Below are 17,017 nucleotides of genomic sequence, written 5' to 3' on the forward strand. Positions count from 1 at the left end.
CTCTGTAATACTGTAATAAAAGTAGTAAGCTACATTTATCTGTGAAAGATCACAATAAGAGCAAGATATTTTGGTCAGATAGCCATTCTCCAATCAGATGGTGTAATAAAGGGAAGAGAGCACTGTTCAGGGAGCAGCAGAACTGAATGCTAAGGCCCCAGTTGGTGCTACTCCCAGTATGTACTAACCAAATCAGTTCACTTTTCTAGATCTCCAGGTACTTCACATATCAGATGGTGATTTTACGTACTGTGGTCTATTTACTTATTCACCATCAGTATCAAAGAAGAACATAGAAGAAACACTATGCTCAGCCAAAAGCCAAGCAGAAATAACAGTTACTCAAATGAGCAGTGAGTGACTACTTGGTGGGCATTTGTTCATAGCTGCATGGAAAACAAGTGCCCACGTACATCTCTCTGCTGATGCATACTGTGAATTTTGAATACTGCACATCTTGTTTTTAAACCACATTGAGCTGTATTCCATGGGTGTGAGCTGCTTACTCTTGTGACTGAGAGGAAAATTGTGTAGATATCAGATATTTTTAAGAGCTTTCAAATCTGTAATCAGATTTGTACTTCTTAAGAACCATTTACACAAAACTATTAACAATTTTCATTTTAGTTTTTAAAAAAGCTCATTTTGAGTATTTTCTCCTTTCCTGTATTATAGACAAAGCTGTTAAACTGTCTTCACATAAACTTACTTTAGTCTTGAAACCAATGAATCCTGCTGCTTATTTTTTATTTATGTAAGAAATTTACCATAGCATTTCTTTATAGAAATAATTATTCGTCAATCCTAAAACTGACAAAACACGAAGAGATGAGGCAAAATTTGGTTTTTATTCATTGAGGACATCTTATAATTTAAGAAAGCTTAAAATAAGGAAGGCTATGGGCACATTTTTAAACTTCCATAGAAGGTCTCTAATACAAATACAGAAAAAACAACTGAAATTCCTATAAATCTTTTGAACCTCACTAAAAATGTATTTCAAATTAAGGATTAAATTTATTTTGTTAACAAATAAAACCAAGTCAAGCCCAATAACACATGTCTAACATTCATAAGGCCATGTGATCCTTCCACTCTGCTCAAGTCCTGTTAGAGTAGAGAAGTCTTCTGAGAAGGAAGCGTGAGAAGTGAGAAATTGGACATATGTTTGCAAGAAGAACCCCAAATCTTGGTGGCAATGAATTTAATAGAAGAAATTCAGTTTTATTGAAGGAAAACTGGTTTTAGCTTAGCTATAATTCATGTTTAGCAAGAGCTTTGTGCACTGGAAAATCGTGGCTTTGTTTTGTATGCTTTATGTTCCCCTTAAGAAGCTCCTACTGTAGCCCTCTCTTGTGACAGTAAATGTGGTATAGTGTGAACATTCATTTGTGCCTCACAGATTGTGGACCCAACTTGTTACTTTGATTTTAAACTTATATATAGTGAGAGTATCATTCTGTAATATGAGACTTGTTGCTTCTTGTCCTTCCAGATGGAAGAAGATAAGGGTTCAGTCAGCTCAGCATATGAATTTGCTGAAAGCCAGCACAGAGGGGAGGACAGTAGGCACCTGCTAGCTGAGGCTTGCAGCCAGCAGGACAGTTGTTGCGTGCACTAGGTAGTACTGCGCTGGACCTTCCTGGGGACTCATCCGCTAAGTTCTCATGCTTGGGTCATGCCATGGGAGAACTGACGTGACATTTCCATTTTTACTTTACCAATTCCTTTGCTGTTTTTCATATGTTGTTTTGGTCTGTTTTCCTTCTTTGTGGTCTTTACATTTTTTGTATGTCCATCCCTGAAGATTTTATTAACCTTTCTTTGTAGTTACAGCAGTAAGTCATACTTCACCTCAAATTCTAACCTAGTAAGGTATTTTTAGAACCTATTGTCTTACATTCAATAAATTATTCCTTTTCACTTCTTTTGAAAATGTCATGCTATCTCTATTATTTCTGAAATCATTTTTCGCCCTTGAAGTTGTAGTTGTGTATCATTGTATACATCTCAGTGTAGTTAGACACTTAATTATTTATCTAAGCCTACCTGTTAAGTTGAATGATCAAATGAATGAGTAATTAGACTTAGTACTGAGTAATTTTCTGTTGACTGATATTCAACAACCTCTCAGTTCTTGTTTGTTTGTTTGTTTTTTGGCAGCTGGCTGGTAAGGGGATCCAAACCCTTGATCCCGTTTCTCAGTTCTTTCTTTTCATGAGTTTTCATAGTTGTATCTTTATAACAAAAAATATGAATTGATAAGGGCTTGATTTACTCCCCTCTTGAAGAACAAATCCTAACAACCACTTCTAGATCTAATTGGGATATGCAGAATATATTGATTGTTAGTAATTATGAAGGATGAAAGTTCCTACCACTATTTTTACTTGGGCTAATTGCCATTTTGTTTATTGTAATTACTGGTCAAGAAGATGCTGTTGTCTCATCCAGGATAAGCAAATGGCAAAACTTCAAAGCAAAGCCACTTGAGGACTTTAAATCTTTTAACTACACTGTAAATCAGACCATGGAACAGGTATACCAATTTTAAGAAACTGAATTATTCTGTAAGACATATTTTTAAAATTAGATTTCTTTAGCCCTAAATGGAAAATTAATTAATCAACTCTCAGTTACTATTAACTGAATTTTTATTTTGTTTTGGAATGTTTCTTATGATTATATTTACAATATATTCATCTTGTATCGTGTTTTGATATGGAAAGATGTTTAGTTTTTTAATACACTTTGGGCTGTAAGGAAAGCTCATGTGAAGAACTTGCTGGGTAAAGAGCAAGAACTGTCCAGGATTTATACTATGCCCTGGACAGACTACAGAGCAGATAATTCACTTGAGACCTGACTATACTAAAACTATAAAATTATGTCATCTGTGATATAAGTTCCCCAGAGTTTGAGTTTAAGTAGATATTTCATAGGACATGGATCTGGTGCTGCTTTGCTGTAATGTGTTCATTAAAATGTACAATACAGTTGAGAACTGGGTTCTTAAAATGCTACCATTAAATAACAGGGGCCTTATTATGGTTACTTTTGCAAAGGAATGATAAGTGAATTTTCTCTTTTATACCTTGTGACATTAATTTACCCTCTGCATTAAATTTAGGGATTTTATCATTTTTCACAGATAGTGATACTCTTCCTCACCTAAACTACAAATTCCTGGTTATAATATATTGTTATTTATGTAACTAACAGAATAAGTACATCATTAAAATAAAGGGGCTTCAGTCTCTTTTGAAACTAAGAATAAGCCAAATTTTCAAAATAAGCTTACCTAATACATATAATTCTTATCATATGCTTATTTTTATGATTAAAGTTAGGCAACACATACAGAAATCTTCTCCTTTCCAGAAATCCCTAAGACAATATGGAGGTATTCTATTTATATTTATAACTATCTTTTAAAGTTGTCATATATTTTACGTAGGGAGAAGGGAATTTAGAGGAATGAATATGAGTCTGAAGCATGTTTTAGAAACAGGCCTTAAGTAATATGCCAGTTATCCAAATGCCGTCACTTAATGGCAATCTCCATTGCGATTCTGAATAATGAAATGAAGCTATTACTTATTTTAGGGATTTTTTGATTTTTGACCAAATTTGGAAATCAGTAATATTTGATGGTTATTTTATTTCACATTTAAAAGAAAAACATTTCCTTAAATCCAAACCTCTTTTTATTTATTTATTTATTTTTTTTTCATAATTACAGCTTAAGGCTTCTTTGCAAATACTTCCTGTTCTCAGCTTGATTATCCAGTATATAAAACAATTTTAAGGGCAAAAGACCTAATATGGTTAATATTGTGAAAATTCTTATCTAAACTTTAAAAAAAAACTTTATTTGATTTGATAGGATAAGATGTCATAGGAGTGACAAAATGTTAGAAATGTAAGACAGTTTTCTAACTTTCATAAAATTGAAGGAAGTCTGTAAGATTTAAGGAAGATATTTTGTATCAGCAATGAGAGAAACTTCTAAGTGTTCACTGTCATTGATATGAAAATCATGGAAATAAGAGCAGTGAGCCAGAATTTATTTCAAAAGGCAAGTTCTATAAAGATGAAGATTTTTATTACCCATGCATAGTCATGTTGAACATCCATAGTTGTTTAACTTGGCAGCCCTTCTAGCTCTAAGTTATGTGGTTGTTCCTGAGAAGCAAGGGGTGAAGAGTGAGGCTTACCAATGAATCAAAACTTTTGGTAAATTAAAAGTTACTTCTTGATGCCAGCAGGTAGGGTCTCACTCCCATTACTCTGCATTTTTTCTTTTCTAGTATTTATAAGTAGTCCAAAAAATAAAATAAAAAAAGGAATGATTCCCTCTCCTTACTTTGAATAAAATGAGATCTAAATGCTCCACTCCATTCCCACCCCCCAGTTATACTGGCAGCTATGGCTACATGTATGCTGGCTGAGCTCCCAGTTCCTGAACATGAAGATCAAAGATGTGTGTGTGGGAAAGTAGTAGAGCTTGGAGGTTTTCTAGAGTACAGTGTCACATTTTCTTTGGATAGCTTGACAGATATACAGCTAACCACCATTCTGCATTTTCAAAGCAGCTGGGGTCTTTTTTTTCTTTAGGGAAAAAAGGAAATACATTTTGTTTAGTTAAAAAGTGACCTGAATAGGTCATTTCTTTATATGTTTGACATTTCAAGATGTTTACTCTCTATATTGGGTTGTCCGTAATTTAATACCTATTTTTAGGTTTTAAAATGAAAGGTGATGAATGCAAAGTAAGATAATTACACCTAAAGTCAGATCCAGACCTAAGCAGTGTTCTGCACATTGATATCCTCAAACGCTGCTGACCTTTTGGATGTCATCTAATGAATCCCTATCAGTTGGCTGAGCACCAGCTATGAGCAAAGCACAAGTTAAACTAAGAATTTCCACACAAGATCCTTGCTCACTCGAGTTTCTGGTTTAGTTCATTGCTCCCCATATAAATGTGGTGAAGGACCAGTTTGCTGTTTTGTTGTTTTGTTTTCTTGTTTTTAATTTCCAGTCCATCATGGACAAATACTTGTAAATACAATAAAAACGAATCACTAGGAAAGTGAAATTTAAAAGATATATAAAATAAGCCCCAGTTTTAAATTATTATTGGATTCAAGTATTGTGTCAAATTGCTATAAAATTTTCTTACTCTCACAGACCAGAAACACTTATCTCTTCATGGCCGGTAACAGTGTTTACAAATCAACACTAATCCATTGGTCATACTTTGAGTCATATTGGACTTTTTGCAAAGGGGCAATAGTAACCACTACTCCCTTACACTTAGGCTAAGCTTGTGCTGAATACACATCATACTCTGCCCTCACACTCATTCTTTGCTCAGCCTGGAATATTTTTTCTCTCCCATCTCCAGCTATTGAAATCCTTCAAGATGTATTTCAAATGCCATCTTTTTCATCAAATCGTTCATGCCCTCCCACCAGTATCACCAACAACAGCTGGGTTTGGGCTTTCCCTCTTTTCTGAGTAGTCTGCCTCATGCCATAATCATAAGACAAGGCAGTAGGGTGGCATGGTAAAAAGGTTTGGGCTCTGGAATCAAAGAAACCAAGACTTGACCCCCAGCTGGAGTAGATGACCTTGAACAAAGTCTTAACCTCTTTGCTTCCTCATCTGTAAAATGGGGATGATTATGATGCCTATTCCAGAGGGTGGTTGTATGTTTTACATGAGGCGATCCATGAGAAGCATCTTACATAGTTATTGGCACATATGTGGTAAGCACTGAATTAAAATAACTGCTGTTATTATTTGTTCCTGACTTGTCTCCTCTCCCGCCTTTTTCTTTACCCTTAACTCACTAGACTGAGGGCAGAGATGCTATCCTCTGTGGGAACTGGCACAGTACCTTGCTCAATAAATATAATGAATTTAAGCGATGCAAACAAGCAGTGGAATAGAATCCAGAGAGAAAGAGATTACTCATAGTCAGAGAGGTGAGGGAAGTTTCATGGAGATGGTGGGATTTAAACTGAACGGTGGTGTAGGGGTCAGCATTCTGACCCTAATTGGTGACAGGCCTTGGCACGAGCCCCCAGGCAGGGAACACTGCCTGGCTGGCTGGTGTGGAGACTGCACAGGAAAGTAGAGCAGGAAAGGCAGCCTGGGGTCAGGTTAGAAAGCACATTCAAGGCCTCTTGAGGTGTTGGACTTTATCCTTTGAGCATGTGGGAGCAAATTTGAGATTGGGGGAAACTGGATCAGGGGAGCCCAAAGAAAAAACTGGGAAACTGATAAAATCCTGTTACCTAAACCAGCATTTCCCCAACTATTCCTCTGAATATTCATGTTCCTCCTTCTGTTGACTAATGTTTCCTGATTGGGGCAGTGGGAGGGGGAGTGTGGGTAGGGAGTTTACTGAGAAAATAAGTCAGAGAATTATGATAACTCAGGCTTCCCCCTGGGAGACTGCCCATGCATCCTCACTTACTGACAGTCTTTTACTTAAAAAGTCTGTTTAGAACTTTATTAAATTAGTGTTTCCCAAACCTAATTGGTCACAGAAACTTTTTTCATGAAGTGTCTGTAAACATCTCACAAAACACAGTTTAAGAAACAGTGCCCTAAACAGTCCTAAAACAAGGGTACTGTAATGAAAGAACAAGTAAAGTTTAGCTGTTTCTCAGTGCTTAGCAGATTCTAGGACATTGGTGCAATCGAGCAGTTGCCAAACAGGAACCAGGTTCTGTCTTTCACTGCTCGGTATTGGGCGAGCGTGGATCTTGCAGGACCTCACCCCAGTTGCTTACGTTCAGAATGCCAGGTTATTTTCATACCACCACATCCGTCTCTTCTGTCCATTGTGTGCGTCCCCACAAATGTCCTCTGTTGCCGTGCCTACATGCGGCACATGGTGATTCCCAACCTTTGTGGAAGTGCAACACTCTAATGAATTTATTTTTATTGTTCTCTATATCTTTAAAAGATTTGTTATGCAGGATGTTACATATGTAAAGGAAAATGAATTAAAATAAGTTTTTTTTAAATGACAACGCTTGAGAAATTTAGGAACACCCTTGACTAGCAAAACGAAGGTTGGGATTCATTGAGCTATGTGGTCATACCATTTTTTCCTCTCATTTTAACATAATTAAAGTTTTTAGTTGTATGGAATTCAGTTGTCTTGCTGGGCTGTTTTTGCCTGGATCAACATAAATCTCGAAAACTTTCACAAATTTATTCAATTTTAAGTCTTAATAGTAGTACTTATTCACTTGTTTAATAAATTTTAATCAATGTGCCATAAGTTAACTTTTAAAACACTGAACAAGCTGATTATGGACATGGTTGTTACTTAATAGCTGTTTAGTAATTTAAGGTAACTGATGCTTTTTTCAAAGATAATTATGGAGTGGATATATGTAGAGTGCTTAGAACTTGGCACATAACAAACACTACATAAAGTGCATGCTACTATTATTGTTGTTGTTGTGGCTGTTACTATTATTGAAGATTGGGGTTAGATCCTAGCTGGTTGTTATTTCCCAGTCTTCAAAATAGTCATACTTTGCTTTTCTCAATTGCTAGACGTTTTTAATTTAAATTACAGTAGCATTTCACCTAAACAAAAACTCCAAGAAGAATTACAATTCATTAAGTGTCTGAGTGGTTGATATAAATCATTTTGACCATAATAAATTACTAAAATAAGATATTAAAATCCTAAATTTTTGCAGAATTAAATAATATCCAGCTACTTATTTTTATATAATTATTTTACTAGACCTCTAATTTAGGAAACAAGGCCCTTAAACATTTTTGTATGATTATATTCTGTTAAATTAAAGCCTTTCATACATTTCCATATTATATAAAAACCTGTATTTGTATACATTACTTTTTGTTTTAAAGTGCTTCTTATAATTTTTTACATGCTTGTTGGAAGTCCAAATCTATAAACAAATAATTTTTTTTTCTGCTTCAACTCCTCCAGCTTACTGAAACAAATTCAGGTGTCAAGTGCTTGGACTCCATGTGCTGTTTCCCAGAAGGAGAAACAGCGTGCGCATCTATTGGAAGAATGCTGGAACGAGTTATAGGAAGATGCAGTCCGACCCACGTCAGCAGGTGTGAAATTTCTCTAGGTAACCTTTGCTGCAGATGAGTAGCCTATAAACTGAGACAGGATGAACTTGCAGCTCTAAGATATGTAATAATCAGCAGCTGGTTTTACCATCTGAAGCAGGTGGTCTGCTATTTATTAGCACTCCGATGGTAGATTTCACTTTGTGGCTTTGGGGTAGGGGTTTCTTTCACTCACAAAGGAAAAGAAAGCACCTTTGAAGAGACTTTTCATCTAATGAACAAAGAATTTTGTTTTATAATCTTTCTAAACTGTGATGAATAGGAGTGTGTGTAGTACTCTCTTGATTAATATAACTCTTTTAATTGTACCTATACTACTGTTTTATTTCTTGCCTTTTTCTTTTTCTTTTTTTTTTTTTTTTTTTGCTTTTTGTCTTTACAAAATAATCTCCACATAACAATGAGGTCAAAAGGCTTTGCTTTTCTTGTTCTTCATGTATATTTTCTATTTTCTTGTCATTCATTTGAGGCTTTGAGGTATTTATAAATACAAAAGGCTGTATTTCTCCTCCTCTACCCCTTCTCATGTCTGTAATGAAGTTTTGAAATGAATTGTGGTTTTTAAGTTTCTTTTGCTTGGTATTTATTGTCTAATTAAAAGTTTCTAAGTTAGAACAGGCTCTTTAAATTATGGATTAGAAGAATCTTAGCATTTTGTCTCCTCCCAAATCTATATCTTGAATTAGATTTATCACAGTGCTTGCTTTTGTGGATCACAGCAAAAAAAAAACATTTCTTGGTAAATGCCATTTAAAATTCATTTAAAAATGAAATTGATTCATTTCTTCATACATTTCCCTAAGAGTTAATATCATTTAGGGGCTATTAGAGAGAAGAAATAGCTTTTTCTTTACTTGGTGTTCTTTATGTGAATGATATCATATTTCCAGAATCCAAGCAGCAGTGCACTGGGGTGCATGAACAGTTACAGATGGGCAGGGATAGATGCTGTTTTCCATTGTCCCCAGTGTGACATGTGAATATTATCACTTTCTATGTGTGCCATGGCTTGGAAAAGGCTGGGAAGTCTCCCAAGAGCAGGGAACAAAGGGTGGAGGAAGCACTACTCTTATCTATTGATAAAAGAGTTTTTAATATTTGGTTAGCTTTGTGTTTTTAAAAATGGTGAGTATGATTTCATTCATGTATCATAAATTTCAGGTAGCTATGGTCATGTCTTTTGGTAGAGTTGAATTTATAATAGTATTTCTATGTTAATATAATATCTATGGTTTCAATCTCCATTTATTCCAACTTGATTATAACATGTGACCCAAAATATTTTCATAATGCTTTGATACATTTTGTAGTAATTTCATTCCACGTAAAAGGATTACTATGAGCAAGTAAACTTATTGAAATTTTATTATGACTTGTACAATTGTATTATAAAATGCATTATAAGAAAGTAGCTCTGTCATATACCTAGACTGGCAAGTTTCCCAAAGGAAGTTTCGGAAGGACCTAATTTATAATACTACTTTGCCCAATACACAGCTTTACTGAACAGAACCAAGATGGGAGTTAGGCTAAGATACTGCAGTAGAACTTCTACAGAATTTTTTAAATTTCTACTTCTACAAAATTTCTCTTTAATCATTTTTACTAATGATTAAAAAAACTAGAATTAATTTTAAATGAGCCAAAAGGTTTTTTCTGCTTTATACATATGTCCATTTTTTTCATATCAATTATGTAGGCAATACACCCTCAGTATTCTTTACATTGCCAGTTTTGTGCTGCATTAACCCTTTTGAATATGCCCCAGGGGTTATTGGATTTATTTTGGCATGTTCTCTTGAAGGTGGCTGATATCATCTGTACTTCTTTTCACTTAAAATTGTACTGTATTCTTTTCTGAGATTTTTTTTTATTTTCCTAATAAAACTTTTAACTTAGTAATTAATATTAAATTTGACAGACTATAAATGCCTTTCCTGTTCTGTTCAACAACCAAGGTTATATTATTGGTTACTATTGTCATTTTTTTCCTCAGATGAATAATCTAAAGATTCTTTTCAGATCTGTTAATTTTTTTCTAGGGGAGAAAATCATACAATATACAGAGTTCATTGGTGCTTTTCAAAGGGCTATAAGAAAATTGCCATAGATCCAATAACATTATATTTAAACTTTGAAAGTCATTTTAATATAGAGTTTCATTTTTTACATATAATTTTATTTGTGAAATATGTTTGGCATTTCCGTTTTGATTTTGGAGCAGCCTCTATTCTACATTGTATTGCATATCTAATTTACAGGATAGGGCAAGGCTGAGAACTTCTCTGCAAGGTGTAGAAGGCTTTGGATATTTGTTCCATTGACATATTAAACATAGGAGTAATGGGCATCACTTGAGAAATACAGCTACTGATTTTACATAACAGATTTTTCTGATGATTAAATTTTTACCATCCAGGCACAAAAATTCTACTTACATTTTATTAATGGATGTTGTCAAAGGAGTCTGCCATATTGCAAGCTCAGTTTCAAAGGGAGCATCATGGTGGCACTATATAAAAGATATAGTTTACCCTAAAAAGTAAACTATATCTTTGTTGTACCCTAAAAAGCCATATTTCAGCAATAAGTTATTTTTTGTATTTATTTTCCCAACAATTACTTTATTCTAATCAAAACTATCTTTTAAATAGAAAGGTGTTAATAGTATGTAGTTCAAATATTTAATGTTCTGTCAAAAATGATATTTAACATATGAATGCACATGTGTGATTTGAAAAGATAAAAAATGAAGGAAACCTTACCTAATAAGATTCTTCTGTGTAAGCAATGGTTGGAAAGAGGAAAAACTAATATAAAATATTGGCAGTTTGGAATTGGACATTTGAATTCAGGTAATTGTGGTGTTGGTAGTTACATTATAGTTAAAAGTTATAGTTAAAAGCATACTTCCCCCATAAATACTCACTCTAAGAAATTTTTATATTCTCATTTCATTCATTTATTCTGTAAATACTGGGTGCCTAATATGTGCCAGACACAGTTCTAGGTGCTAGAGATGGTAGTGAAGAAGCCCTTTCTTAAACTAAGGTAACTGTTATTCAAGCTTTTCTGAAAACTAATAAAATTAGAGAACTGGTGTAGTTGCTGTTTGTTTTCCTGTTTGCCAACTTTGTAAAATTTCAGGATATGTTATAGCTGTGCTCACTTAATAATTGATTTAAACTTTAACTCTATCCAAACTTAGTATCTCTAGGAAACAAGATATTTGATGAAGGTGGATTGGGGCTATTTTAAACGGTAGTCTCTTCCTATAACTCTGAGTTACATAGACTGTATTAAGTGCTTTTAGTCTCATGAGTAAAAGCCTCCTTTTACTTGGTAATCCTAATATTGTCATTTGACTAGGTTAGTCTGTTTTAAGCATGGCAGGCTACTTTTGATCTTGAGATATTTTAGTTTAAATTACCTCAAGCTAATTTAAGTTTACAGCTGCAAATAAAGTATTATGTAATAAGTTGCTTAAGAGCCTTATCATTCAGACAGTAGTTAACTTTTCCAGACCACTAAAGGATCATTTTTTTCTTAGTCAAGTGAAAACGCTAGTGACCCACAGGTGTCTTTGATACTTTGAATAAACCATTTACTGCATTCAAGCTTATTATGCTAAAATCTTTAGAATAGAATTTATAGCTGAAAATAAATTACCAATAATATGAACATACTACTACTTTATTCAAAAGCTTATGGTAAGTGGGATTTTTGGTTTTTTGTTTCTGTAATGTCAAAATACATCCTAGTTGTTTTTCACTCAAACTGTGCATAACTCATAGCAACATACTTATTTCTTACTGAATTGTTAAGATTTTAAAAGCATCTCATGCTTTACTACCTATAGAGATTGCTTTAATGCAAATGAATGTCTGAATTTTACCCAATATTTTTATATGATGACTAGAGCATTATTTTTCCCAAGTTTTTGTATAATACAAATACAATGGGCATTCAGTGCTAGTATTAAGTACTTCTCTTTAGCATTCAAAAAGTAATCAGTTAGTGATTATTTTAAAACTCAAATTGCATTTTAGTCCTAAGTTTTAGAGAAAATTTTTTTATTCTCAATTAAAACATAGGTCCTGGTGAGCCAAACTTTTCTTTTATTGTTACTTTAGATCATGGAGTGCATCGGATCCTTTCTATACCAACGACAGGAGCATCTTGACTCTCTCCACAATGGATTCATCTACTTGTTAAAGGGGCTTTGTGGAAGCCATTTCACCTCCTTTCCAAAAATTCAGTGTAATCGTCCTGTTAGTGGCCACACTAGCTCTGAAATGACTTTCTGAAATCTCTGGATAATTTATACCCACTTAGAGTTATAATGGCAAACAAACAGAAAACATTAACAGGAACCCCTCCCGACCCCCTTAATTTGAATCTGAACATGTTAAAATTTTTGAATAAAGAAACTTTTTTTTATCTCTTTGTCTGGGTGGTCCCTTGTGCTTATGGGACTCCTAATGGCATTTCAAACTGTTGCTGAGACCTCTATATTTTAATATCAAGGTAGAAAAGAGAGATAACTCCTAGTTATATGTATTTTTTAGTATTTGCTTGGTTCTTGACTATTTAAATCTGCTTCTGTAAATTATGCTGAAAGTTAACTTATGCCTTGAGAACTCTATTTTTTTATTAGAGTTATATTTGAAGCTTTTCATGAGAAAAGTTAATGTGAATAGTAAGGAATTTTGGTCTCTCAATGACCTGTGTGTTAATTTATTAGTGCTTTCTAAGTACACAGAGAAAATTAAGAAAATGCATTTCCAACCATTATTTACTACAGTATGGGTAGTAAACTTATATCAATACCAAATTTCTCTAAATGTGCTGTAATACAACCAGTAAAGTTAATCATATAAATGCAAAGGGTATATCATATCTTATATATAAATCTGGAATCAAGTCCATTCACCAAATTTCAAATTGATGTATACTAATATTTTTGTGACAATATGAAGAACCTATAGTGGGTAAAATTAGACACTATTGGCATATTATTAATTTAATGTTTTTATCATTGGATCTTTCGCATGCTTTAATCTGGTTAATATATTTAAATTTGCTTTTTTTCCTCTCTTTATCTGGGCTCTGTTTATAGTATTTTATGACAGTGTTGTAAAGTTCAACTATATCAATAAAAAAACAAGTTTGGATGGTATTTACATATTTGCAAATACTTTTAATTATACAAATCAAACATTTTATGGGTAATTAAATCAATAAAAAAAGAAGAGCCTCTTTTCCATGGCCAACTTAGAATTGCTCTCACCTTTCCATAAGCTAAGATTTTAGAATAAAGGATTTCACATAAGAATCTTGTTATTTTTAGGTTAGTATGTGTTATGTAAGTTACAGCAGACTACCACAGTAAAGTGAATTCCACCCAGTGTCCTATTATATGGTACATTGTCAGGCATGGCTGTGGAATATAAATGAAATAAAGTCTAAAATGCTAAATTTTTATAAGGTAATGGCAGTAATTAATTAAAATGCTAAAAATGATTAATCAGGTACATGTTACTGTAATTAACTCATTGCACTTCAAAACTTATTTTCCATCTTGAATTTATCATGTAGATTCAGTGTTGTCATCTGTTAACCACCTCTAAACACATAATGATTGTATAAATATATATTTAAAGTTGTAAAAATGGTCAAATGAGGCTTTGCCAAATTTTCTCTTGAGAATATAATAATTCCTTTTTGGATATTCAATGTGCAACCCTCCGTTCCTTTCCTATTTCATGAATATTAGACTTCTGGAGTTCGGCTGGTTCAGAAAGAATGATAGACACTAAAGAATTAAGACATTATCTTTGTTCACTAGTAAACTATTTTCTTGCTAATATAACATTTGTCTGTTTCAATAATACAAAGATATTAAGTTATTAATTTCAGGCTAAATACTAATTTTCATAAATAGCCTTCTTTAACTTAGATATTCCAGAGTTGGGTTTAAGAAGATCTGTTATTCTGGAAATACATTAAAGGGTTAATACAATGTACCCTCATCAATATGTGTACACTCATCAATTCAATTCAAGTTCCAAAAGAGGAAATACTGCAGAAGTATTCAGTAGATTAGTTTAATGTATGATAATATGGAATGTGCTTTCTCTTAGAATGTCTTATAAAACATACATGTAAAAAAATGACATTCATAGGCCTGCATTACATCTACCTTACAGTGTTTGCCATCAGATAAACTGACTACTGACACTAGGGAACGAAGTCATCAGGTAGCCCATGACCAAGTGCAACAAGACAGGTCAGCTCGCCTGTAGGGTGTTTAAGGTATGGTTTATATAATTTTCTGCATTCACCATTTGAAGTTAGTTAAGGAAAACTTTATTTTAAAAAAAAAAGTACATGGCATCCACCAATGTGCTCGTCCTACTCTTCCTCAAAACCTACTCCATTTTAAAGGAAGATTATCTTTTAACTTTAAGAAAAGGGTTTTCTTGTATTTATTTAAGAAAGTAACAATGCAGTCTAACGTTTTCAGTAGTTTTCTAGTGCTAATATTCATATTGTAAAACTATTGCTACATAGCCAGTGATAATAGAAAAGTTTCCCCCTTGCATATTTCTTTAAAATTCTTTGGAAAATATGATGTTGATAATTAACTTACTCTTATCTGCCAAAACCAGAGTAAGATGCAAAATGTGTTGTGGCTAGTTTATTAATGGTTTCTAATCTATTTGCCTCACTTGCTTGCCTTTGCCTAGTCTGAAAGCTGTAGGCCTGAAGATAGTGGCAAACACCAAGTAGCGCATCAGCTGCTTGGCTGACTCAACACCCTGCCTCAGCTTTAGCAAGCAAAGGCTCACCCTGACATGAATAGAGTGTGGGCCATGGAGAAGTATAGCTGCCAACACTTGCTGTGGGGTTAAGAAGAGAAAAGGCTAGAATTTACAATCTGAATTTCTCTAACTACACTCCTGCATGGGCCTGAAGCTTCATGATGTACAAAGGCTTTCAGACCTGACCCAAACCTTGGCACAGTCCTGAGTAGGAGATTAAACAGGCAGATCACCCTGTGAGGAAATGCCTGCACTCAGTCCTATTATTAGTATCAGGACTGAGGTCATTTCTATTGCAGAAGATTATGAAATTGAACTTGTCCGATAAGCTTGAGACTCCTGATGGGCAGGAGTCAAGGCTTCTAGCAAATTTACAATTAACAGCTGAAAATTTTTAAAATATGCTACTCTGAAAATCTCTTGGGGGCAAGGGAAAAGGGAAAATCTATGTTTGTGTTCTTCCTTTAAAGATCAATTTGGAGTATGAGATAAGCAGGTATTAAACTAACACACCAAAGGGTTATGTAAAACATGTTTTATTAATTTTGGTCCCCCTTTATAGGCATTTTTATTTCTATCTTGAAATGAGGCATCATTTGCATAAAAATAAAATATTGTTAAAGCGCTGTTTTATGTGAAAGAAATTAAATGATATTCCTTCCAAAAAACATCATAACTAATGATATGTTTGTAATAAAGTTGATGGTTAGGTTTTTATGAGGAATGGGTAGCTGGAAAAACTGTAGCAATACTTACTTTAAAATCTGGACCTCAGACACTGTGGCTGTCTAGTGTAATCCTTTAAAAATTCTTTGCATTGCCAGTAAATGTAGTATACTTATTGTACAGCTCTCAGTAATTTTTTTAAGTTTATGAAGTTATATATTTTTTTTACGAAGTTATATTTATAAAATAAAATTTTTCCTACATAATTAAGTGTTCTCCATTATTTAAGCATTTTAATCCTTTCTCTGCTCATCACAACCAGTACTGCCAAACTTGTTTCAAGCTAAATTTTACCTTCCATTATAGTAAAGGAATATTATTTATGCCTGTCACTGACTGCAGTCTTTTTAAACGTACAAGTTCTTTGATTACCCAGGTTTTATAGATCATCAGTACAGCTCCTGAAAAAAAAAGGGTCTGATAGAAATGCACCAACTGTAAAGACCAGCACACTTCAACTGGAAATTGCATTATTCATGAAAAGCCAGCCAGAAGCACTTGTGAATTTGGAAATGCCCTGGTCCATATAAAATATGTGCTTTTTAAAAAATATAACTGATATCATGTATACTTACAGATAAAATATTCCAATGTCCTAATGACACCAATCATTATTATTACTAATACTTCCTCTGTTGCTGGTTGTATAGAACACACATACTTGTTTAATATACATTAATTTAAAAAGTCAAGTGGTTGTCTTTGCCCAGGTGTTAGTATTTGCAAAGGATGGCGGTGCATAATTTATGTAATGTATTTCTGAATTGAAATAAGAATATGGTCCTAGACAAATCAATTTATTTAGGCATCTGTTTTTATATTCAGAAAGGAGTTGAGTGTTTGGACTATCTTTAGGATGACTTCTGTCTTTAACTTTTAATGTACAGCAAGTAAAACATGACAAATCACGTTCTTGATGAAGAAGGAATTTAGGAAAAACCATTTTATGAGAAGCATTTCACCAGAAAATTAGTGAATTCAAAAACAATTCAAGTTTCATATTGAAAAGCTAACTGACTCAAAAGACAAGACTACTGTAAGTGGAGATTTAAGTCACCACACCTGTGAACAGCTCTGTTTCTAAGTGGCAGAGAGGCCTCTGATAAGTCGGATTTTTTAATACTGATTTTTTAAGGTTAAATGGTTTGTATTCAGATACAATTTGTAGACAGTAAAGTGCATAAATTTTAGGATTACATTTCACTTTTGACAAATCTATACACCCATGTAATCCTTACTCCAATCCAGATAAAGAACCTTTCCATCATCCCAGAAAGTTCCCTTGTGCCCCTTTCCAATGAATTTATTCCCGTTTTCTTGCCCCA

General features: G+C 33.6%; 1 protein-coding gene across 8 annotated transcripts in view; it reads left to right on the forward strand.

Moving 5' to 3' along the window:
- Positions 1 to 12,582, forward strand: part of ATP11B (ATPase phospholipid transporting 11B (putative)) — a 129,500-nt gene extending 116,918 nt beyond the window's left edge. For 7 of the 8 annotated variants that reach the window (XM_063104337.1, XM_063104383.1, XM_063104354.1 and 4 more), the window contains 2 exons: positions 7,991 to 8,124; positions 12,276 to 12,582. In XM_063104337.1, coding sequence (XP_062960407.1) covers positions 7,991 to 8,124; positions 12,276 to 12,357 — 216 coding nt within the window. In that variant the 3' untranslated portion in view covers positions 12,358 to 12,582. The remainder of the gene's footprint in view (positions 1 to 7,990; positions 8,125 to 12,275) is intronic. The other variant, XM_063104346.1, reaches the window with a different exon arrangement.
- The last annotated feature ends 4,435 nt before the right edge of the window (positions 12,583 to 17,017 follow it).

This window comes from Cynocephalus volans, chromosome 1, assembly GCF_027409185.1.
Source record: "Cynocephalus volans isolate mCynVol1 chromosome 1, mCynVol1.pri, whole genome shotgun sequence".
In the NCBI taxonomy this organism is placed as follows: Eukaryota; Metazoa; Chordata; class Mammalia; order Dermoptera; family Cynocephalidae; genus Cynocephalus; species Cynocephalus volans.